Source organism: Aspergillus wentii (genome assembly GCF_001890725.1).
Source record: "Aspergillus wentii DTO 134E9 unplaced genomic scaffold ASPWEscaffold_3, whole genome shotgun sequence".
NCBI classification, from domain to species: domain Eukaryota; kingdom Fungi; phylum Ascomycota; class Eurotiomycetes; order Eurotiales; family Aspergillaceae; genus Aspergillus; species Aspergillus wentii.
This window is the reverse complement of record NW_024467834.1, coordinates 1260168-1284332: the sequence shown is the minus strand read 5'-3', so window position 1 is coordinate 1284332 and position 24165 is coordinate 1260168. Positions and strand designations below refer to the sequence as shown.

General features: G+C 31.4%; 5 protein-coding genes across 5 annotated transcripts; 2 read left to right on the top strand and 3 right to left on the bottom strand.

The window, feature by feature from the left end:
- Nucleotides 1-14685: 14685 nt before the first annotated feature.
- ASPWEDRAFT_170291 (S-methyl-5-thioribose-1-phosphate isomerase) lies at nt 14686-15927 on the bottom strand (the record flags this gene model as incomplete). The annotated part of the gene is made up of 2 exons (XM_040830594.1): nt 14686-15316; nt 15401-15927. The coding sequence occupies 2 exons, from the start codon at nt 15925-15927 to the stop codon at nt 14686-14688; spliced, it is 1158 nt and encodes a 385-aa protein (XP_040690457.1).
- Nucleotides 15928-16695: 768 nt separating this feature from the next.
- Nucleotides 16696-17067, bottom strand: ASPWEDRAFT_50222 (U4/U6-U5 snRNP complex subunit LSM6; the record flags this gene model as incomplete). The annotated part of the gene is made up of 3 exons (XM_040837401.1): nt 16696-16718; nt 16780-16893; nt 16962-17067. 3 exons carry the CDS (start codon nt 17065-17067, stop codon nt 16696-16698), a joined length of 243 nt encoding a protein of 80 aa, XP_040690456.1.
- Nucleotides 17068-17570: 503 nt separating this feature from the next.
- Nucleotides 17571-18791, top strand: ASPWEDRAFT_107312 (small ubiquitin-related modifier domain-containing protein; the record flags this gene model as incomplete). The annotated part of the gene is made up of 2 exons (XM_040827876.1): nt 17571-17970; nt 18097-18791. 2 exons carry the CDS (start codon nt 17571-17573, stop codon nt 18789-18791), a joined length of 1095 nt encoding a protein of 364 aa, XP_040690455.1.
- Nucleotides 18792-19150: 359 nt separating this feature from the next.
- On the top strand, nt 19151-19983 carry ASPWEDRAFT_426375 (RNA methylation protein TRM112). Its single transcript, XM_040835832.1, has 3 exons — nt 19151-19455; nt 19513-19702; nt 19768-19983. Exons 1-3 carry the CDS (start codon nt 19267-19269, stop codon nt 19770-19772), a joined length of 384 nt encoding a protein of 127 aa, XP_040690454.1. The 5' UTR covers nt 19151-19266; the 3' UTR covers nt 19773-19983.
- Nucleotides 19984-20194: 211 nt separating this feature from the next.
- set1 (histone methyltransferase SET1) lies at nt 20195-23992 on the bottom strand (the record flags this gene model as incomplete). The annotated part of the gene is made up of 2 exons (XM_040837400.1): nt 20195-20298; nt 20362-23992. The coding sequence occupies 2 exons, from the start codon at nt 23990-23992 to the stop codon at nt 20195-20197; spliced, it is 3735 nt and encodes a 1244-aa protein (XP_040690453.1).
- Between the last annotated feature and the right edge of the window lie 173 nt (nt 23993-24165).

Here is a 24165-nt window from a genome sequence, read left to right as displayed (position 1 = left end):
ATATAAAGATAGTCCTTTAATATAGCTTAAGATATTATTTAGAAAGTACCTATAATTTAATATAATACTTAATATTAAATAAAGTTTATTACTTTTACTATAATAGTAGTAATATACTTAAAGCTATAGATATTTATATAAAGATACTAGATAGAGTAGGTATATAAGATCTATAACTTAAGGACTATAATATATGTATATATTAAAGTTATAGTATTAAGACCCTTTATATTAATCTTATATAGAGAATAGCATAGCTATAAAAGCTACTCCTTTTTTCTTTTAATATATTAATTATTTTAGATTAGTAAAGTATTTATATAGCTATACTCTAAGATAATATTAATATATTAGTAGGCTTAACCTCTATTATTTAAATCTTTAAAATTATACTAGTAGGCTTAATAAGCTTTAATATAGTATAATAATATTAATAAAGATATCTTAGGCTATATTTTATTAGGGTAAATTAGGAAGTATAATGACTCCTACTATTTAATAAGATAATAGATTCTCTTTAATTAGTTATAGTTAACCATAGTAGACTTATTCTATATAAGGATATAGATATTATTAATATAGCTAATAACTAGGGATCTTCTTAGATATATAGTATAGATACTATTAATAAGATTAATATTATAAAATAAAGAATTAAGGATAGTAAGGAGCCTTAAAGAATCTTTATATAAATTATATTATAGCTTATAGGCCCTTCTATTAATATAATCTTAATAATCTAAGTAAGAAGAAAGCTAGTAATTAATATAATTATATCTAGGGGTATATACTATTTATAAAGGTTATAAAATAGTTATTAATTAGATATATTATTAAAGGTACTAAAGATATCTAAATAAGGTAACTACTTAAGTATCTATTTATTATAAGATATATACCTACTCTAATAAGAGGTAGATAATATATTTATAAGAATAGCTTTAGTAGCTATTAATATATATTTATAAAAGAAGAGTATATTCTTTAATTAGATAGCTTAAATAAGAAACTATTATTAACTCTAGGGCTTTATTAATTATACTTAATAGGGCAATAAGATAATATAATTTTAAGATAGTATGATTATCTTTCTTTAATTTTTAAAGGATAATAATAATAGTAGAGTCTTTAAAATATTATAAATAATACCCTACATAAAGATAGATATTAAAGAGATAAGTTAGAAATAGAAGTAAGATCTTAATAGCTTTTTATAGAATAAGATTTAAGATATTATTAGGCCTAGGGGCCTTATTTAATATAATATAAAGAATAGCTTAAGCTATCTCCTCCTTATTAAGTATAAGGGTTTAAATTAGTATTATATATTAATAATTATTAACATTAAAGAGATCTATATTTAATAGCTATTGTAAAAGTATTTCCTTAATAATTATAGCCTTTTCTTTAGGTATTTTATAATAGTAATCACCTATTATTAAAGTAGGTATATATATAAGCTATAAGGCTCTATAATAATAAGCTTAATAGACTAGTTTCTAAAACTAATTAAGTAATTTAGTATCTTCTTTAATCTAAGAATAATAACCTTTAGTAGTAGTTTTTACTATTAATTAATTAAACTTATAATAGGCCTTTCTAAATATATTAATATTAATAGTATCCCTACTTCTTACATATTGATATAATTATTTAACCTTTATATTTAGTATTTTAAGCTCTAAAGTATATCTAATATAATAAAATAATATAATCTAAACTATTAAAACTATATCCTTTACTACTTAATTATATTAATAAGGTAGGTAAATATAATATTAAGTTAATATATTTTAATTAAAAGATCTTATTAATAAGGTTATTATTAATGCCTTAAGAAAAGTATCTTAATTAATATCCTATTACTTTATTTAGTAATATTCTAGTACTTATCTAATCCTAATATTTAGTTTAGTAAGAATAGGAATATAGTTTACTATAATATATTATTCCTTTTATAGCTAATAATATATTAAATAATTTACTACCTCTAGAGTAGCCTATATAAGATTAATAGTTATATAATTAATACCCTTTTCTTAGGCTTTCTCATAGGTAATAGTACCTTATAGTATTAAGAGCTCTAGCTAATAATTATTAACTAGATTTATTAGATTATTAGCTTTATTATATTAGTAGTAATAAGAGGGATTTACCTAAAGTAAATAGTAAAGGTTAAAATCCTCTATAATAATATATTATTTTAATAAGTAAAGGGTATAGTCTAATATATTAAAAATTGTAGTCTATTAGCTCTTAGGTCTAGGATTATAGATATTATAGATATTAGCTATTCCTATAGATATATAAAGGCTTAAAGTACTAAAATTAAGTAAATAATAATAGATCTAAGTTTATTAGATTAAGATATTAATATATATATAGACCTATAGGGGGCTTATTTTAATAGCCTATTTACTTATAGGCTTTAGAAGAATATAATAATAATTACTTAGAGCCTAAGAATATATTATAACTAGCTTAATATATATATTAATATTTACTTCTTAGATAGTTTATATCTCTAGGTCTTTTACCCCTTCTTTATTAAAGAGGTATACTATAACTTTCTTTTAATAGTAAGCCTATAGAATATAGAGCTATAGAATATTATTTACTATTAGATCTAGTTATTATTAGAGCCTATAAGGATATCTAGAATCTTACTAGTAATTATGTTAAAGATAGTTGATCCTATCTTCTCTATCTTAATTATTATTAATATTATTATGTAAGCTATAGTTCTAATATAGTTTTCTTATTTTTTAAAGGATTTCTAGAGTAATTATAGTAGTATTAATTAGAGTAGAGATTATAAAAGTAGTAATAGATTTATTATATAAGGTATATCTCTTATTAATTATCTTAATATCTTAAGGGGTCTAATAGATATTATTATCTTTACTAATATTGCTATTAATCTCTTTTAAGGTATTAATCTAATATAATCTAATCTAGTAGTTTACTATTAATATTAGCCTTTTTTAAGGTAATATTCTTCTACTTCTTATATAATTTTAGAATAGCTTAAGATTAGGATTAGCTTACTATAGTATTCTTAATTATAATAGATTAGTATTCTTAAGATTAACTACTCTAGTATTTTCTAGTAGGCTTATTAGCCTTAGCTAGTATGATTAGCTTACTTTAAGTATTAGTCTTAGTATTAATTTAAGTAATAGATCTCTTTATTTCTTAGGTTATAGATGTCATACCCTGGGATCTTGTAATGGTACCTAACCTGTAACCTGTGAGTTAAGCCTGGGAAATACTGACCTATAATCCTTATCTAAGGATATCAGCAGTAGCTGGGGTGCTCTTATAAGCTAAGAATGCTTAAGAATATAGTATAGTAAATAGAGAGAGAAGTAATGCTAAGAAGTATATATACTTCTTAATTAAGAGATAATATAAATAAGTAGGTAGAATAATAAAGATAAGTAATTAAATAGTAACTATAGAAAAATAACTTATATTAATTATAAAGAACTATTTAAGTATATAAATAAGTGTCCTTATATATCCTTTGCTAAGTATACTATTCTATATATCATTTATAGTATTCCTAATAGTATTCTTCTAATATAGTAATCTTACCTATAGATCCTATATATCTTCCTATATACTATCTATGGTATACTAAATGGTATTCTTAATTATATAAGTGCAGAGGTATTAGAAAATAGCTTATTTAGCCCTAGTAGGTAAATTATATAAAGAATATATTTTTATAGGTTACTACCTAACCACCTAATTCTGCCTAATATAGTTACTAATAAAGGTACTATAATATAATCCCCCTCTCCTAGGACTATCATCCCTTAATAATTATAAATTTAGTATATCCCCTATTTAGGTGAGTTTCTTATTAACTTCTTTTCTTATTTTCCTAATAACTTATTATACCTTGTTATATTTCTACTTATAATTAATTGTAAGAGTAAGTTTAGTAGGCTAATAAAATTAAAGAGACTAGTTATATTATTAAGAGCTCCTATAAATACTATTTCTTTAAAGGCCTTCCTTATATTATAGATTTAAAGAGTTATAACTATGCTATATGCATTTATTATAGTTATAAATATAAAAAATAATTTTATAATAATAAAGTGTGGAATAATTTAAAATAAAATAAATAATAAGTTTAAAATTAACTAGCTAAGGTATTAGCTAAGTAGGCCTAAATTTTAGTAAAGGTTACTTATTTATTTAAATAATAATAATTTCTTAAGGAGTATAGTAATAAAATATTAGATTATATACTATTGTAATAGATTAATTAGATAAGGAGGATCCCCTAAGTACTAAGGATCTCTAAGAGCTAGACTATCTTATTAATAAGTAAGAGGCTACTTAACTTAATATTATATTAGATAATCTTAGTCTAACTTAAATATTTAATTCCCCTTCCTTCTAGGCTAATTTTAATCTATCTATTAGTAGAATTCTTTTACTAACTAAGGGTAATCTATTAAGTTTAAGATAGGTTCCTATATATTTTCTAAGGTATTATACCCTTTCTATTTTACTAGATAAAGTAGTTTACTACTAACTTTTTAATATCCTAGGATTTTTTTAACTTTATATTCTTATTTATTACTATTATTAATCTCTATATTTTAAGTAAGTTTAGTATTAGCTAGTACTAGTTCTAATAATAAGATATAAAAGACTAAATATATATATTTTATTAATTTAGGTAGCTATAAATTATAATTAACTAGTCCTATTTTTTCTTTAATTATAAATAGTCCTAATTTTTAATAGTTAAGTTTTATACTTAGTTATTTTATTTTAATATTTCTATAAAGTAGAATACTTTTCCCCCCTTTTTAAGATCTAGTCCTTTATTATATTTTTTATTATAGTAAGTAGCTATTTATAGGTTTATAAACTCTAAGTCTAATAAAAGTTACTAGTAAAACTATTTAATAGTTAATACTAGTTATTTAGCTTCTTTGGAACTTAATTCTCATTTAATTAGCTTTTTAATAATATATAGATATCTATAATAATTTATATAAAATAGTATCTACTTAGTGACTAAGTATACTAAATTATTAAATATAAATTATATTAAGAGTAATAATTTACTCTAGTTATTTTTTTAATAGTTAATATAATACTATAAATATTACTTAACTATCTAATTAGTTTATTTAATTTACCTATTTACTTATAGGTAATAAGTAGTAATTAAATAGTAATTTACTCCTATTAATTTTATAAGTAATATCTAAAACTTTAAGGTAAATAGTTTATCTCTATCTAATATAATTTTTTTTCATAACCTATAATTTATAATAATTTCTTTTAAAAAGATAAATATTATTTTATTCTATATTAAGCATACCTACTATAGGTATAAGTTAAATATATTTAGTAAGTTAATTAGTAAAGACTATAATGGTATCCTATTTACTTAAGGGTAATAATTAAAGTAATAAAGTCTACTATAACCTATTCCTATAGTTTCCTTAGTAGTTCTAATAATTATATTTTCTTATAAGGCCTATATCTTACTAATTTATTATAAATATATATTTTATAATTACTAATATATTTATATGCTTTTACTTAAAGGTATAGGATATAGAAGTTTTTAATAATATATACTACTATTTATTCTACTCCTATATATCTAAATACTAATATATTATAATATATAGTAATAACTTTAGTCTATATACTCTTAGGTATATAGACAAGTTCTTTAAAATATATAAATCTATTAATACCTTTAATAAATCTAGTATTATCTCTAAGTTTTTTAAGAATTCCTTAAATAGTTTAGTTATTTATTATTTCCTTAATAAGTCACTATTTAAACTTATCTAATCTAATTTCTATTATAGCTACTTATTACAGCACCTTTATCAGTGACTATATCAAGCAGAATCAGGTGGTCAAGGGGAAAGGATATTCTTATTACAGAGAGATTATGATTTACTATTATAATTCTCTTTATAGCTACTATCCAGCAGACACTACTACACTTATATAATATAGTATATAGGTACTATATCTTAGTAAATATACTATTTAATATACTATTACTAGTGGTATATACCTTAGTATATAGAATAGTATACTACTAGTATACTATATAGAGGACTATCTAGGATACTATAGATATTAGAGAAAGATATATAAGGATACTTATTTCATATACTTAGATAATTCTTTATAGTTAATAAAGTTATTAGTCTTATAATTACTATTCTATTATTACTCTAATTATTCTACCTACTTATTTATATATCTCTAGCTTAATTAAGAAGTATATATACTTCTTAGCCTTACTTCTCCCTTTAATTACTATATTATATTATTAAGTATTATAGCTTATAAGGAGCACCCCATTACTATTAATATCCTTAGATTAGGGTTATAGGTTAGTATTTCCTAGGCTTGACTCATAAGTTACAGGTTAGGTACCATTGCGAGATCCCAGGGTGTGACACTACTACCTAGTACTAATAGATATAACTAAGACTATTATCTTTATTTTATTTTAGGACTGCTAGTTTATAATACTTTCTATTATATAGTCTAGTTATTAATTACTATTTTCTATCCCCTTATAATATATAATATAAAAATTATATTCTAAAAGTACTTCTAACTATCTTACCTACCTTTATATTAACTTTTTAGTTATTATAAAGAAGGTAAGATTTTTATAGTCTATCTTAATAAGGATTTAGTATTATACTCCTTCTAGGTAGACTCTTTATATCTTAAAAAGGTAACTACTATTACTAGTAGCTCCTTATCATAGATATTATAATTTAATTCTAATTAGATCACTTTTCTTAAGTAGAATATAATAAGTTATAGTTTCCTATCTTTTTCTAATTAAGTTATTCTTATTCTAATTATATAGTCTAATATATTATATTATACTAGGATTAGTACCTATATAATTTATTCTTTTAATTTTTTAAATACTTTCTACTATTTTCCCTTCTAGTTAAATATATCTAATTTCTTTTAAGTAACTAGAATATCAGTATCATATTTTTATATAACTATTAATAAATTATTAATAGTAATTAATCAGTCTATAATATTATTATAATTCTTTAAGGTTTTATAGTATTAGCTAATCTTTATCTGTACCTTTATTAGGTCTATATATATTCCCTTTAAGGAGAACCAATATCCTAAGTCTATTTCTTAGATATAGAATTTATACTTTTTAAGTTTTAACTATAGTTTTATATTTTAGAGTTTTATAAGTACCTTTATAATATACTAGATATACTTATTAAAGTTATCTAAGAATATTAGGATATTATAAAGGTAAGTAATAATAAAGATATTTAGATATTCTCTTAAGACTTTATTAATAAATTATTAGAATAATACTAGTATATTAGTTAGCTTAAAAGGTATAACTAGATATTTATAATCTCTATATTTTATTTAAAATACCATTTTCTATTCTTTACCTTTAGTAATTCTAATCTAGTTATAAGTATCTATAATATTAAGTTTTATAAACTATTTTACTCCCCTAATCTAATCCTAGATTTCTAAGATAAGAGGTAGTAGGTGCTAATCTTTAATAGTAATATTATTTAAGGATTAGTAGTCTATATAGAGTTATAGACTATGATCTTTCTTAGATATAAATAGGACTCTATATCTTATAGGTAATTATGATGTTTAAATTATTCCCTTTATTAGTTACTTATTAATATATTCTTTAAGTACTTCTATTTCTTTATCTAATATATAGTAGATTTTCTTATAAATTAGTTTCTTTCCTTCTTCTAGAGGGATTTTATAATTATAAAGTCTATATTCTAGTAGCTATAGTTTTTATAGTTATTTAAATAATTCTTAAAATATTATATATTCTTTAGATAGCTATATTAATTTTTAAGAGTTAGCTATTAGTTCTTTAGTATACTAATATTCCTATAGGCTATTATCCTAATCTAAGTATTATTTTATTAATACTTTAAAGTGATATCCCTTATCCTATAAACTATTAGTTATATCCTTAATAATAGTTTATTTATAATATTTAGTTACTATCTCTAGTACCTATCTAGGTAGTTATACTAGCTATACTTAATCTAAATCTTTACTAGCTACTAATATTTTTATTATTTTATTACTTATCTTAATATTAATTACCTTATTTAATTACTTAACTACCCTTAAGTTCTCCTTTATAAATATATTATTAAGATTTAATAGTATTATCCTCTATACTTATTAATCTAGGGTATTTATAATTTACTAGTTATATTATATTTACTTTCTAATTAATCTTTAGATTTAGTTCTTAAGCTAAGGAACCTCTAATACTATATTATACTATCCTAATAATATTATATTAAAGTTAAGTTACTTTTTATAACTTATTATAACTAAGGGTATAGTTCCTAATTTATTTATAAAATAACCTCTTAAGTCTTCTCTATTTAGACCTATAATTAGCTTTAATTAAGCCTTCTTAATCCTAAGTATACTAAGTTATTATTTATACCTTAGATCTATATAATTTCCTATTATACCTAAGTTAATTATTATTTTTACTAATTACATAAGTACCTTAATAATAAGTTTTAGATAAAAACTTTATTATATCTTATTTATAGATAGTAATCTCTTATTTTAAAGCTTATTAAGTTCTTTTTAAGCTCTATTTAGGATTTTATTAATTTATCTATATATTTTATCTCTATTCTATTATTATACTCTATATTACTTATTATATCTTTATCTATTTTCTAGTAGTTATATTATATAATTATTAGTTTAAAGTCATCTTATAGGGTTTTTTAAGATTACTTAAGTAACTTATAAGGTTCCTCTTAGTAGGATACTAGGCCTTTCTATTAAGTACTATACTCTTTATCTAAATGATTAATAACTTATTAAACTTAATTAACTATCTTATCTATAGGAGCTGGTTCTTTATAGTTTAGTATATTTTATATATTAAAAAACGTTTATAATAGATCTAATATCTATACTATAATAATACTAGAGTTCTAGGTTCTAGCCTTATACTATTAAATATATTTTTAATAAGATATTCTATTAGTTCCTAATTTTTATTATCTAATTTATCTATCTAGATTAGGTTTAATAGAGCTAGATTATTACTATCTAGTCTTATCTAATTATATAATTTATAATTATTATCTAAGGCTAAGTTATTTAAGTAGTATTCTTTTAACATCTATTATTTAAGTTATAGTTCTTTAATATAATTATTCTATATTTTATCTAGGCCTTCTTTCTATAAACTAAGTTCTTAGTTAATTTCTTCTTTACTTAATATAGTATATTAATAGAATAATTTTTTAAGTTATAAGTCTTTATCTATTACTTTAAGCTCCTTTATAGCTTAGAGTTACTTTCTATAACTTTAATTATATTATTATCTTACTTAATAATCTTTAATTATATATCCTGGTTTTTTATAAAAGAAATAAAGCTTTTCCTTATATTATCTTTCTTATACTTTTAATATTATACCTTTTTATCTTATATTAGTTATATTAAGTTCTATAGGCTATAGTCTAAAAAGATTTTGTAACAGTTAGTTTAAAGAGAATATTATATAAGAATTATTAAAGTATATTAATAACTCTTATATACTTAATATCTATCTTGAAGAAAAATAATTATAATCTATAAAGTATTATATAACTTATAAAGGGAAATTCTTTTAACTATATCTAATAATATATTAGTATACTATAACTTAAAAATAACTATTTATAAGATTATAAAAAACTTACCTACTTATTTATACTATTAATATTTACTAAAGCTAGCTTAATATATACTTTATTAAAGATAAAGAAGGTATCTCTAATATAAAAGTTAATAATAAAGTATATAGCTTCTATATATCTATAAAGATTATATTATTATTATTATTATTGTCTTTTTTTTCTTCTTTTCTTCCTTCTTCTTCTTAATAAGGGCTATATAAATATATTACTTATCTAAAGTTATTATAATAAGATTATAATACTTTTATAAACCTATTCTAATATAGACTTAGACTATAATATAAATATGAATATTATAGTGGGGGATCTTATATAGTAAATAATATAAGTTTTTATTATTAGGACCTACCCTCTAGCTTACTTATAATAATAATAATACCTCTTAAAATTAATATTATTAAAGATATAGATATAGTAAGGGTTATATTAAAATATATAAAGATATCTCTAATATTATTTAATATTAGATAATAAATTAACTTACTAAATTTCTTTAGTATTAAGTAAGAGATATTATTATATTATATAAATAGCTACCTCTTCTTTCTTTTATTAAAGGGTATAAATATAATCTTTTTAAGTTATATAATAATAATGAGATATTCCTTTTTTTTTTCTCTTTCTTCTTTTTCTTCTTTTTAATAGTATAAGAATAGTTTTTAATTATTATAATATTATAGTATATAATAATATAATAAAGAATATAAATAGTAGTTATTTTTCTTTTATATTAATAATAAATATTAACTATATTTACTATATAAGGTACTAAACCTATTTAATTCAAATATAATCTCTTAAATTACTTAATCTAAACTAGATTCATTAACTACTTTATATCTTATAGTATAATCCTTTAAGAAGGAATTAAACTAGTATTAAAAGAAAAATACTATAATAAAGACTAATAAGACTTAAAAATAAAGCTAGGAACTTAAATAAAGTAGTTAAAGATATAATATAATCTAAATATATATAATAAAATAAGACTTAAAGCTATACTTATAAAATAAGAAAGACCGATTAAATTAATTAATTAAAGAAAGAGAGAAAGGAAGAAAGCTTTATATAAGATTAAAATCATTTATACCTATAAATTAAATAGACTAAATATTATATAATCTATTATCTATAATATAACTATATTTAATTATTTACTATAATATAATTTAAAATATTAAATAACCTATTTAATATTAGAATAATATAGCTAACTTACTATAACTAATATAATATATAATATAACAGGTTCTTATTTAGCTAATAATATATAAGCTTTATTAATATTATATTAAGAGATATTAAAAATAATCTTAATATTATAAGGCTATAGTCTTCTAAGAGGGAAAGGTAATATTATAACTAATAAATATATAATAATACCCCTAGTAATATCTTATATAATCTACTTAATAATATACTAAGTTAGCCTATTATATATTATATAACTATGCTATAAATATCCTTAATACTAAATATATTATATCATATCTCAGTAATTAGTTTAATATAATCGACTCATATATTCTACCATACTCTCTACACATCTTATAGGATATGTCCTAATAAGATAACCTAAATAAAAAGTTTTAAATACTAGAAGCTATGTATAGTAAATATAATTATTAAGAATAGGAGAGTACTTATTAAAGAGTTATAGCCTAGTATTAATAGAAGGGGCTTTAAGAAGATATCTTTAAGTAATATAAGGCTTATAATCTATATTGAAGGGCTACTAAGGAATAGACTAGGGAAGATATAGGTATCTTTATAGTTTATACCTAGTTTACTGTTATAAAAATAGTACCTTAATATAGTATACCTATTAAAGTATAGGAATAAACCTAATTACCTTATTATTATAAGAGAATCCCTATCTAGATAAGTAGAGGTAGTGTGTCACATAAGTAGAGTTTAAGCCCTAAACCCTAACTCTACTCATGAGTTAAGACTTAAATCCCTACTTAAACTTAACTTATTTAATATACTAAGTAGAGGTATATATATTTAGCTTACTATTATTAGCTAATATAACATAATTTATTTATAAAGATATCTTTACTAGATAGAACTATATTAAGATTACTATCTCTAAAGACTTTAATAATAGACTAGAAATTAAGAAGGTTATGACTACCCTATATTTATAGTATAAGGTAAGGAATATTTAATAATAGAGGAGTTATCTCTAGTAACTAGCACTAGCTATCAAGCTATTCTAATTAATAGCATAATAGCTAGGTCCTAGTAAAAATAGTATAAATAATATAAGATAAAGGCAGAGAGTTAATATATACTTACTAAGTATATATAAAATATACCTGTCACACCCTGGGATCTTGTAATGGTACTAAACCTGTAACCTGTGAGTTAAGCCTGGGAAATACTAACTAGTGACCCTAATATAAGGATGTTAATAGTACTGGGTTACTCCTATAAGCCTATAATACTTAAGAATATAATAGGGTAGTTAAAGAGAGAAGTAAGGCTAAGAAGTATATATACTTCTTAATTAAGCTAGAGATATATAAATAAGTAGGTAGAATAATCTAAGGGTGACTAAAAGGTAGCTTTAGATTAATAACTTATATTAATTATAAAGAACTATCTAAGTATATAAAATAAGTGTCCTTATATATTCTTTACTAAGTATACTATCTTATATACTATTCATAGTATATTAAATGGTATTTTATCATGTGATATAGTTAGTTACTAGATAGTGGTTAAGAAGAGTATCCCATGAGTAATTTACAGTTCTCTATAATAAGAATATCTGTTTCCTTGACCGCCTAATTCTGCCTGATGTGGTCACTGATAAAGGTGCCATAATAATACCTAATTTATATATAGAATAATGTAATCGGACACTAAGCTGCCATGGATACTGAGCTGTGCGGTCACTGCCACTACTAGTGTGTCACACGAGTTGAGTTTACTCATGAGTAACAGGTAGAGTTTGAGTAATGAGGTGAGTTTGAGTTGAGATTCAGGACTCATAATATAAGTTAAGTTAAGATTTAGGACTCATACTATAAGTTCAAGCTCTAAATATTTTAAAACTCTACTTATAATACTAAAAATACACCTATTTTATATGGGGGAGGCTTGAAAATACAGTAAAATATAGTAAAAATACAGACTCTTACTCTACTCTTACTCTTCTTAGCATGAGTTCAAGTCCTAAACCCTAACTCTACTCATGAGTTTGAGTCCTACCTTCTAACTCAACTCGTGAGTCGAGTCCTAAATCTCTACTCAAACTCCACTCGTGTGACACGCTAGTCCTAATAGTAGTTATATACTATATACCATATCTTAGTAATAGTAGATGGTAGTTAGTTATATAAGTATAGCAGTGTTGCTAGATAGTGGCTATAAAGAGTATTATAATAGTAAATCATAATTCTCTATAATAAGAATATCCATTCCCCTTGACCGCCTTATTCTGCCTGATATAGTCACTGATAAAGGTGCCATAACACTATCCTTTATTATAGTAGAAGTAGTACTTAAAAAGGTAATAAAGGGAGTAAAGGTTATTATATATAATATAATCCTACTTTAATAAGAAATTTATTAGCTATAGGCTTTAAAAATATATTAAAAGAAGAGAAAAGAGACCTTATAATACTATATTTAGGATAGAGTAAGTTTAACAGGCCTTTAAGCTACTTAGAAAATAGTAAAGAGAGAGAGGGAAGTAGAACTAGATCTATTATTAGGATAAAAGCTATAGTACACTATATACTATAGTCATTATAACTAAGAAGGTCATAACCAGCTGAGATACCCTATTAAGTAGTCATTCTTTTATTTCTTAATATATTATATTTATATGGGTGTAAAAAGCTTCAAAAATAAGACTGCATTTTGTTAGAATCGTAGGTATGGAGTTGGCCACCGCCCGCCGCGCAGCTCGGTGTCCGGTTACATTATACTAATCCCTTATATAATATATTATTAAGGTATCTTTAAAGTAAGAGAAATAATAAGATACATTATATTAAACTAATTACTAAGGTATAATATACTATACTTAATACTTAAGATATTTACTATATAATTATATAATATATAGTAGGACAACCTAGTATACAACTAAGTAGATTTATAAGATATTACTAGGAATGCTGCCATGTCATAATATTAAATTATTAAATATATAGTGGTCTTTTAGCCCAGCAGGAAATCACCTGACCTAGAGTGGTGTTCTAATACTTATTAAACAATAATTTAACCTAGCATAGTAAGCATCACTACCCCAGGGGTATGCTCTGTAATAAAATCCTAGGGTGAAGAAGTTTTAGAAGTTTAGACTGGCAGACTAGTAAGATATGATTGGTTGAAGAAAGTGGTTCCCACAGGCAGAAAACAAAAGCGGCCACGTGGGAGTGAGTGCAAACTCACTCAGTACACCTCACTGCAGCTATTAATACCTTTACCAATCCACAATACACCTATATTTTTTTTTTTGGGCCTTTCTAGCTGATGAAACCCCACTATGCCAGAAGCCACCAGTAAACCTCAGCCTGACCTAGAGATCAGTGAAGTAAGTCTCATTTTCTTCTTCTATAAACATGCAGAACAACCACTGTCATAGGGGATATACTGATATACTACATTGCACCTTAATGAATATACCATTAATTCCATTATTCACCACGTTCAAAGCTGATGCTAAATAAGATATAGGCATTTAAAGATGTTGCTAAGTATTTAACCCCAATTACAAGTCAATATTATATATGTTCATGACTCTAACCCACTGGCCGAAAAGTGGCGAGAAGGCAGCACTAGTTTTGGAAAATCATTTAGGTAGTCTGGAACAAAGGATTGATGATCTTCTTGAAATGTGTGAGAGACATGATGTTCAACAGAATAGTCCAAAGCAAAATGGGCAAGGGCATGGGGAAAGGTCTCAAGCCTTTGAACAGCCCTGAAACAAGACATTCAAGTTGAACACATCGTCTGGACCCTTCTCCACCACACCTACTTCTGTAATTATACCGTCAATGAGCGTCGAAGGAGTGACATCGAATGCTGGATTCCAAACATTTATTCCCTCTGCTGCGATGCGTATTGTGTTCAACACCAGGCCACTGGTAACACTATCTTCTTCGCAGGGGCCTCTTAATTTCGTAACCTCTGAAGCAGGGCGCTCTTCAATGATAATATCATTGCCTGACTTCGTAGCTAGATCAATTGTGGTGAGTGGCGCTGCCACGAGGAACTTCACTCCGTGGTGCTTTGCAAGCACAGCCAGACCGTATGTGCCTATTTTGTTCGCAGTGTCCCCATTGGCCGCCACTCTGTCAGCTCCCACCACAATAGCATTCACACCAATCTCCGGCTTCGCAAGTAATGCACCTGCCATTGAGTCTGTTATCAATGTGGCAGGGAGATTGTCGTGGACCAGCTCAAAGGCGGTCAAACGAGATCCTTGGTTGTAGGGCCTCGTTTCGGTGCAATACGCGTGATGTAAAGTGCCATTGGACGCTAAAGCACGAATCACACCCAATGCTGTTCCATATCCCGAAGTCGCAAGAGACCTGTTTACATATATACTTCGTCAATTACGCTCGGACAGGGATGTCAAAAGAAAAGCGATCTCAATTGAAGGTGATAGAGCTTACCCAGTGTTACAATGTGTAAGAATGGTGGCTCTTGACTTCACTGCGTCAAGAGCATTTGTAACAATCCAATCCGCGCCATTTCGGCCAATCTTCTTGTTATCGTCCACGTCCTTAACTAGCATGCCCTCGGCTGCTCTAATAAAGGCAGTCGCAATGCCATGGCTAGTAGCTTTGATTTCACTTGCAAGCTCCCCAACAAGAACTTCAAGTTTGCGAGCGGCATCACCAAGATTGACGGCAGTCGGTCTGCTAGTCACAAGATACTGTAACTTCTGGGTAATTACCGCTTGAACCTCTTCCGCGGTTGCAGGTAGCTTGTTCTCCGCGAGAAGTGCATGGATCTCAGATGCAAGTGCAAGAGCAGCTACGATAGCAATGGCAGGCGCTCCTCGCACTCGCATTTCCTTGATTGCATGCCAACCGTCTTCGGCTGTTCGCACCGGTATATATTCCTCCACATATGGAAGCCGTAATTGGTCGATTATGGCGAGTTCACCATTGCTGTACCTAATTGCCTGTAGCACCATTTTCAATAGATTCTGTGACAAAGAGTGTAATCAGTCTATTAAGTTTTGGTTTTAATTGTAAAAGGCAGGAGAAAGTATAATATACGAGTAGGAATAGAGCACCTGAAGATAGATTGTATACCTCTGTATTTTGTGTCTAGTTCTTTTTTTTTTTTTGGTGGTCAGTTGTGTTTGCATAGAGGGGTGGGTTTGTTGAGAGTAGAAATGTAGAAATATGCCTTTTAACGTGGGGCAAGATGGAATGGCCTAATTTCGAGTACTGATTCTATGTACCCCACCAAAAGTGCTGTGATAGCAGAAATACTTGTTAATGCCCATTTTAAAAAAGGGGTGGGGAGCGAGGTCGGAAAAGGATAAAGTCTTAAACAAAAGAAAACATATAGTTATAATAAAGATGAAAAGAGGGTGATGGATAGACAGGAAGAGGGGGTGATACTAGATTAGAGTCCCAGGAAATGTTATGGATAGAGGTACCTACCTGGTAGGTATATGCTATATGTATGTATATTTTCCCTAGAAAGGTACCATTCACTCTTAAATGCCACAATACTGTATAGTGGTCCCCTTCAAATAGACCCTAAATCAAAATAATCGGACTGAATAAACCCCCAAACCAAACCCCCCTCGTCCCCAAAGGAGCAAGAAAAGGAAAAAAAAATAAATCCATTCCGTTAGGTTACATCCATACAGTGTAGTGGGTTAATACACACACCATGGGTATGTAGTAATATACCTAGTAGGATACAGTTTTATTCAATAGACATAGAATTAATGTGAAGAGATATAGAGCACTATATTTTAAAACCCAATATTAGATATATAAGCCATACTTCGGGGTGGAGGGAGTCAAACCATTATTTCCTCGCACAAAAGCATCACCATAGGTCTGCCTTAACCTTCCATTCACAAATTCTTCTGTTTTCTCCAAGGCAATATTCATGTAGCCATCCACTGACTGGAGTTCACCTAAGCAGATAGTAAGCATCCATCTATCTCCCTCTAGATAGGTAAAGGCCTTGGAGGAAAGCTGAAACCTTTGTAAACAACACCAGAGTTCAATTTCACTGTTACTGGTGCACCGATAATCTCACTGAGGAAAGCTGATGGGTCTTTGCCCTCTGATGAAGCACCATTTTCCATCTTCTCTGCCAGTGGAGGAAACACAATTGAAGACCTTTATGTTGTTGTTGTTGTAGCTTTATTTATTATTTTGTTATTTTCTTTTTTCCAGCTGCTGCTATCTGTTTCCTCTTTCCCCTCCTTCACTGAGATAGACTGCAAGATGGGAAGGGTAAATAATTATAAATAATGTTGCGTGTCAACTTAGTAACCAACCAGGCTACCTAGTTAAGTTAGCTAGTTACCTAAGGTAGTTAGAACCCTTAAAATCAGGGTGGCCCTCCCAAAAAAGATTTTCACGTGAATTTAGTTTGTTGCCTTCAAAGATCCTTCTATATCCATAGTAGCACATAGCATGTGCAATAAATGCTTTGTTGACTCTTTACCCTTTGCACCATCCATCAATGAAAGTATATAACCTAGAAGAGTCTTTTCTCTCCATTTTTGGTTACCTACTGGTCTTATTTCACACAAGACATTACCAACCTGGATTTCGTGCATTCTAAGGTATCAGATATATCATCATGCGGTCTTTTTTCAAAAGGCCATCCTGGGCAAGTAGAGGAGAAGAAAGCATTCAGTCCGATTTCTACCGCCGCTCAGGACAGGTTTATGCAGACATAATTGCCTCGAATAAGGAGGCGCGAGAAAGCCTCACCACCAGTGTTGGTGACTCCCCAGTAGAGGATTCTCAGACATACAAATTCCACTGCATTTCTGGCAAAGATGATAATATCTGTTATGACGCACCAACTGATACTGGGGGCCCCAATCTGAGCCCCACAATAATCAATGACCAGGAATCATTACACATGTCACAAAACACTCTCCCCCAGAATGAACCCAAGGAGGAGCAGCGCATTGATCGCCACACGTCGAAAATTGCAGGCCCAGGTAATATCGACCCTGCAGATGATGTTTTTGGTACTCATGGCGATACAAATATGTCTGGTAACCAGCCAATCAAATGCAACATGCAATCTCAAAAGAAGCACATGCTAGGAGGCAGCGGGGGCGAAAACAGTTTATCTGATACACGAAGTCCCGAAGCCATCCTCAATTACAGTGAACATGGCCAGAAAACAAGACTTGATAATACGCTGCCTTGTGAGCCGACACAGGAAGATCCAGTCGTTCAGATACTCATCACATCAGAAATTGAAAATTCAAAGCCGTTGATTGTTCATCGAAAGATGTCTCAGCCATTGAAGGATGTTCGCTTGGCTTGGTGTAAACGCCAAAACTTAACAGATAAATTGCAGTCCTCTGTGTTTTTGACATGGAAAGGCAGAAGGTTGTTTGATGTCACTACTTGCAATAGCCTGGGGGTTGATCGATGGCGTTTCCCCGCTATAGATGATGATGCACAAGTTGGCGATGGAAGCCTGCGTATTCACATGGAGGCAGCCACGGCAGAACCTTTGAATTTCACCAAAAAACCAACTTTGTCTGCTACGAATTTAAGCGCAGGCTTGGAATCTACAGACATTGAAAGCACGGAGCAAGATGCTTTGATTAGGGTCATTTTGAAATGTCCGGGGTTGGATGATTTTAAAACAAAAGTTACCCCGAAGACACAAATATCACGCCTCGTTGCTGCATTTCGAGGTTCAAAACAACTCCCTTCGGACAAACATGTGTATCTCTTATTTGACGGTGACCGCTTGGATCCGAACAATTGTCTTGTGGACTATGACATTGCAGATCTTGATTTGGTGGACGTCATCATTAAAAAGCACACATAGTTAGGTCACTTTTAGTGCCGACAATCGACATCTTTGCTACGGTGTTGCGTCTAGAATCTCGAGCTTTATTTGAATTCTGTTCTATGATACGAATTCCAATGTGCAGAGAGTAATTTTTTGATAGTCACTGCAATTGATCATCGTATGTTGGTTCAATACGATGCACAATAAAATAAATGAGACGACATAAAGATAAAGCAGAGCCTGAGGATCGAACACAGGCCCTCGCTGGCAGTAGCCCATTATGATGGATCGAGCAATTTCTTAAAGCCAATAAAGCTGACTACTCCACTTTGATAATGATTAACCTTTTTTTATGCTGGTGGTTTTTGGGTCATCACCATTTTTGTTGTACTTGTTATAACCTAGCTTTCTTCAATACTTACACAAATTGAATCCTACCAATTTTTTAGGGGCACCGTATTTATTGTTTCTCTTATCCCCCCATCTGATTACAGCCGAAAAAGAAAAAGAAATGAAAGTAATAACTGCTAATTTCATGACTTGCGCTGTTAAAGGTTGCAAGACATCCCCCACCTCATTCCCGCTTCATTTTCATGATGCCGAATTAGAATTGCAGGAGCTGGATTTCCAACCACAATTCATACGCAACATTATCTCGCGAATTGATTGGGATGGGCTGCAGGTCACTGTTAACGAGGTAGCAAGACCTGTTTCTGGCCAAAACATTTGAGGGATGAATGCACTGACTATTTGAAAGCTTGGTTTCCCAAAGATTCCCGATTCGAAGCCCGAGGGCGAAACACTGAATGATGAGCAAATACTTAAGGACCTTCACCGTTTACTCCTAGAAACTCAGGTTATGGAAGGGAAATTAACATGCGGAAACTGTGGCCATGAGTATATGATCAAGGAGGGAATTGCAAATTTTCTTCTCCCTAGTCATTTGGGTCAGACAATCCACGTCGTCTTTTATTATCTAGAATAATTTGCTGATACCAATTCCTATAACTAGTCTAAAATCTCTGCGACGGGTTATGACGAAACCCAAAGACAAAAGCGATGCGGATTAGGACGCCGACTGATCCCAATTCTATAATACTCTTACGTTTTCTTGCACCACGCATCAATGGATCTTCCAGTCCATACACATCATCAAAATTTATTTCCTCCGTTCAACATAGACTAGCTATTATCTGGATTATAAGGTACATGACAGTATGTAGTCCATTTAGAACCAATTTCAGGTGCAAGGGCACTGGCACGAATGCAACAAAACCCAACGACAAGGCCCCAAACCCACAGCCAAAACGCCAATGCCAATGCTGTTACCCATCAATGACCCCAAGATGAATCCATGCACAAAAAAGTAAGTAAAAAAGAAAAAGGGAAGGAAGATGAGTGGTAGCAATATAATTCCAGCGTCAGGTAATGCATTGGAATTAATTGAGAAAGCCTTTGCAGCCTGTCGAACCGCAAAGACATGGGATCCTGTCATCACTATCCCACTCTCTTTCGAATTTGTAATCGTAAGTCAGCTCCTCATCTGGGGCATTGTTAGTATATCGAGCAAAGGACTTGATCCAGGTGAGGTTTGTGGTGAACTTACCACGTTCAATATCCCTCAAAGCGTATATAACAATTCGTTTACTGCCGTCAACCTTGATGATTTTGGCAGTGCAATTTGGCGTACAGCTGTGGTTGATAAATCTGGCAATGCCTCCCCTTTTTGTAGCATCTATAACAGTGTTTTCATCGATTCGAAAAAGATAGCTGCTGCCAATCCCACTTTTCAAATACTGCCTTTCTCTCATGTCTGCAACCTGCTGTCGCACCTTTTCACCGACATATTCAATTATCATATCATTTGCCGAAATGTTCTCTTCAGCATACAAACCCCAGTTATGAATCGCAGACCTCGCAAAGCGGACGGGTTTCTTTCGTTTCTTGAGTTGGTTGAATCGAAGAACATCGCCGTCTCCACTTTGAGTTGGAAGGGCTTGCTTTTGTGCATTGATGTCTGCGATTAACCGGCGATTATTAACCCTAGTCGATCTAGACGTCGATTTAGAAATCGTCTTGGCCGCAGCAATCCGCGCAGCCTCAGCGGCAACAGCGTGAGGATCACTCTTTGCCTTGGCTTCTCGTTCCTCACGCGCTTTCTGGACTTTGATTCGATGTGGCAGATATTTTGACTTCTCTGATTCCAGAATTCTTTTCCTGCCTTCAGTGCGAGCTGCACCTGTCAGGTTCGAAACGTAATAGCCACAAATGGTAGTTTCTTCGTGAACTGGCCCTGTGGTCCCAGGACGATTGAGCGCTTTTATTTCTTTTTGCCTCCATGCCCAAGCTGCTAGATTTCCAACATCTGACTTTGGCTGGTCACTTAAAACACACCGAAGGAAATACATGTCCTCGTCGTCTTTGACCAAATTCTGCCAGCCGTCGAGATCTAGGATAATCGCATCGTCGTCCTCGACCGTTGGACGGGGCTCGTCATTTGATACTCGCCACTCGATTTCTATTCTCAACCCCTCGGGCTTAACCGCGTCCTTGTTGCCACAGGAATTGGTATGTATCCCGAAACCTGGATCTTTTTGGTGAAGCGAAGTATTTATACCAAGTGACTCAAGGCCTATGAGCTCCCTTCCAGGTGTTCCTGGTTTTGGGGGCCCATGTTCTTTTGTTAGCTCCAGATGAGAAGTAGAATGAGTACTAAGACCCGCAGTATTGCTATCAACACTTGCCAGTGGCAATGCAGAATGATCAGTTCCGTCTTCCGTTTCCACGACGGAATTGATGCCAAAGAGCTCATCATCCTCTTTCTGTCGCTTTCGTACTTCGAGCTCTTCGCTAAGCCTTTTCCTTTTCCGAGAAGTGGGAGATAGTTCGTGAACGCCGGTAACTAAACGATCCAGGTTGATATGGTCCTTTGTATCCTCAGCATCAAAATCTCGTAGCCCATCCACTGTTGTTTCGGCAATTGACGAGTGTAATGTTTCGGAGCCGAAACCACCATCATTTTCGAACTCTGAAGAACTTGAGCTCATCCGACTGGGTGGTCGACTGTCTTGTTCATCAGTGTCTCTTGTGAAAGGAGTCCGCTGGTCATCATCTGAATCGTCGACATCATGTAGCTGTTGCAATCGATGGTAAAGCGGTCGGACTTCCCTTCTGCGCGACGGCTGCTTGCGCCTTTCATCCAGAAAGGCAGCATCTGCACGGTCGAGTCCACGGGCCTTTCTGATGCGTGGAAGCGCAAGTACATTTAGGCCAGGTGTATTGAATGGTCGCTGACCGTTCGATAGTTCGGCACGAGAATCCGGCGTAGCAACGGAATTATCCACTCCGATTCGAAATACAGGCCTTTTGATACCGACAGGATCTGGAATACCTAGTCTTTTTCTCTTCGCTGCATGCCGATCCGGCTCAAGATAGTCATATAGAGCTGGGACAGCAATGCGTGACTTGACATCTTCTAGAAGCTTGTCTTTCAAATCACGGAGTATGATTGTCAACACTTCCTTGCAGGGATCCAAGTCAATTGCTCGTTGCTTCTTTTCTTCCTCAATATCAAGCTCGGCCTCTTTCTTTAGCCTTTCCTTTTCGGCCCTCTCTCGCTGCTCTGCTCGCAGTCGTTCGGGGCTTGGGCTGCGCTCGTAATTAGGATTGCCATAAGGCTGGCTTTCCATATTCATAATATATGTAAATAGAGGTTTCATATGACATATCTTGTAGCAACGCTCAGTTTCCTCTTCACCGCGCCTTGAGTTCTCAAATATGATATAATAGCCCGTTTTGTCGCAACGGATGTGTTCCCAATTGAATAGCTTGAGTCTCTTTTTTAAGTGCGGCACAGTGGTGCTCAGAACGGGTACATAACAATGTGCGATGAAAATATATGGGGCACGCTTGATTTGACTCAATATAGGAATCTCTTCGACAAGCGATGGCACAGTCGGCTTCACAAAGCTAGCCCGCGGTCCTTCCGGAATTGCGGGAACGGCAGATATCGCTCGATTCAAAGACCTCCCCGAAGGACCTTTCGGAGCGGTGGGCGGGGGTTCATTCCTTTTTGCCTGCAGCTCGATCTTTGTCTCCTCGGAAGCCGAAATGCTGCTTTTGTGTTCCATTCTCTGGGAATCGATAGCTCTCAAGACAATCTTTTCCGATATAACACCATCCCTATCCAGTTCAACTCTTATACGGCGAGTTCCGATGCGTTGTTCTTTCTTGCATTCATAATAAGCTCGCCTCGCCGCGCTGGTGGCGGGGACAGGGATGCCCCCACGAAATGACCCGCTGTCTTTGTATTTAATGGAACATATCCCCAGGAACCTGCCAGTGATGGGATCTGTGCGGTTGTTGATTTCAGAAACATCCCCAAAGCTTGAGAAAAGTGCACTGATTGGTGCGATTGGAGTCAGAGGGTCGAACCCTGTAACCACTATCTGAATGGGTGGACCGGGGCCAATAGTAGTAAGAGCGTCATATGGCCATTGCTTCAATGTGTAGGGCGCTGGTCGATATTTCGTTTTCTGTTTACAACCAGCCCCTCGTGTGTAATTCGATATCCCAAGACGGGGGTCTGACGGGCAGGCATTTTGCTCGGAGATGGTTATATCCACATACTGGGGCTTTCTTCGCTTCTCCTTTGATAATGTTCGCCTATCAATATCTGGGTCGTAGACCAATTTGCAGCCCTTTGTTGCGTTCCCAATTCGCCGTGTCTGCGACTGTGGAGTCGGGGGCGTTTGAAGGGGGGTTATCGCAGGTTTTCGTTCCTTAGCACCGAAATTGTTGGAATTCCCTTCTGCAATGCCGTCTGCTGTCTTTGTTTGGGGGCTTGCTTTGCAAATTGGAGAGGATTCAGCGTTTGTGAGCGGCGTGAGTGTATCAAGCTGTGGCTCATTTAAGTTGGTTGTGCCGATTTGAGGAAGCGAGGAGCTGAGAACCGAAGCACCGGTGCTCGCAGAACTTGCAGACCCAATCCCAATGGCTTCCGGTACTTTAGTCGATTCCTCATATAGCCCTGATGCTTCGTCGGCAGACGCACTGCCGTTTGCGAAATTATGAGTGGTGACTGGTTCTGTAGAGCAGGCCAGATGGTCATCACTATGTTCGCTGTTGAGTTGGTCATTAACCTGTTGTCGTTCTCGCGTGGCCTTGAAACGTTTCTGCTGGAGAACAGATGGTGCAGTGGGGAAGAAGTCTGCAAAGCCGGCTGAAGAGCGCGACATAGTGAGAGATGGCTACAAGCCAGGGGTAGAGTTGCTGCGACCAGTAAGCATCCTTGACCGCTGTCTATCGACTAAGGCGAAGACATACGGCCAGGAATCCCTCCTGACGCAAGTGGAATGGGAAGGAGGAACGAAACACAATCTCCAGGGGAGAAAAAAAAAGACAGAGAAAA

What these genes read in the sequence shown, in the direction of transcription:
- ASPWEDRAFT_426375 (XM_040835832.1), top strand. Translation starts at nt 19,267, where the DNA reads ATGAAAGTAATAACTGCTAATTTCATGACTTGCGCTGTTAAAGGTTGC. An exon ending in AGGTCACTGTTAACGAGGTA is followed by an intron (nt 19,456 to 19,512) that starts GCAAGACCTGTT and finishes ACTATTTGAAAG; the next exon opens with CTTGGTTTCCCAAAGATTCC.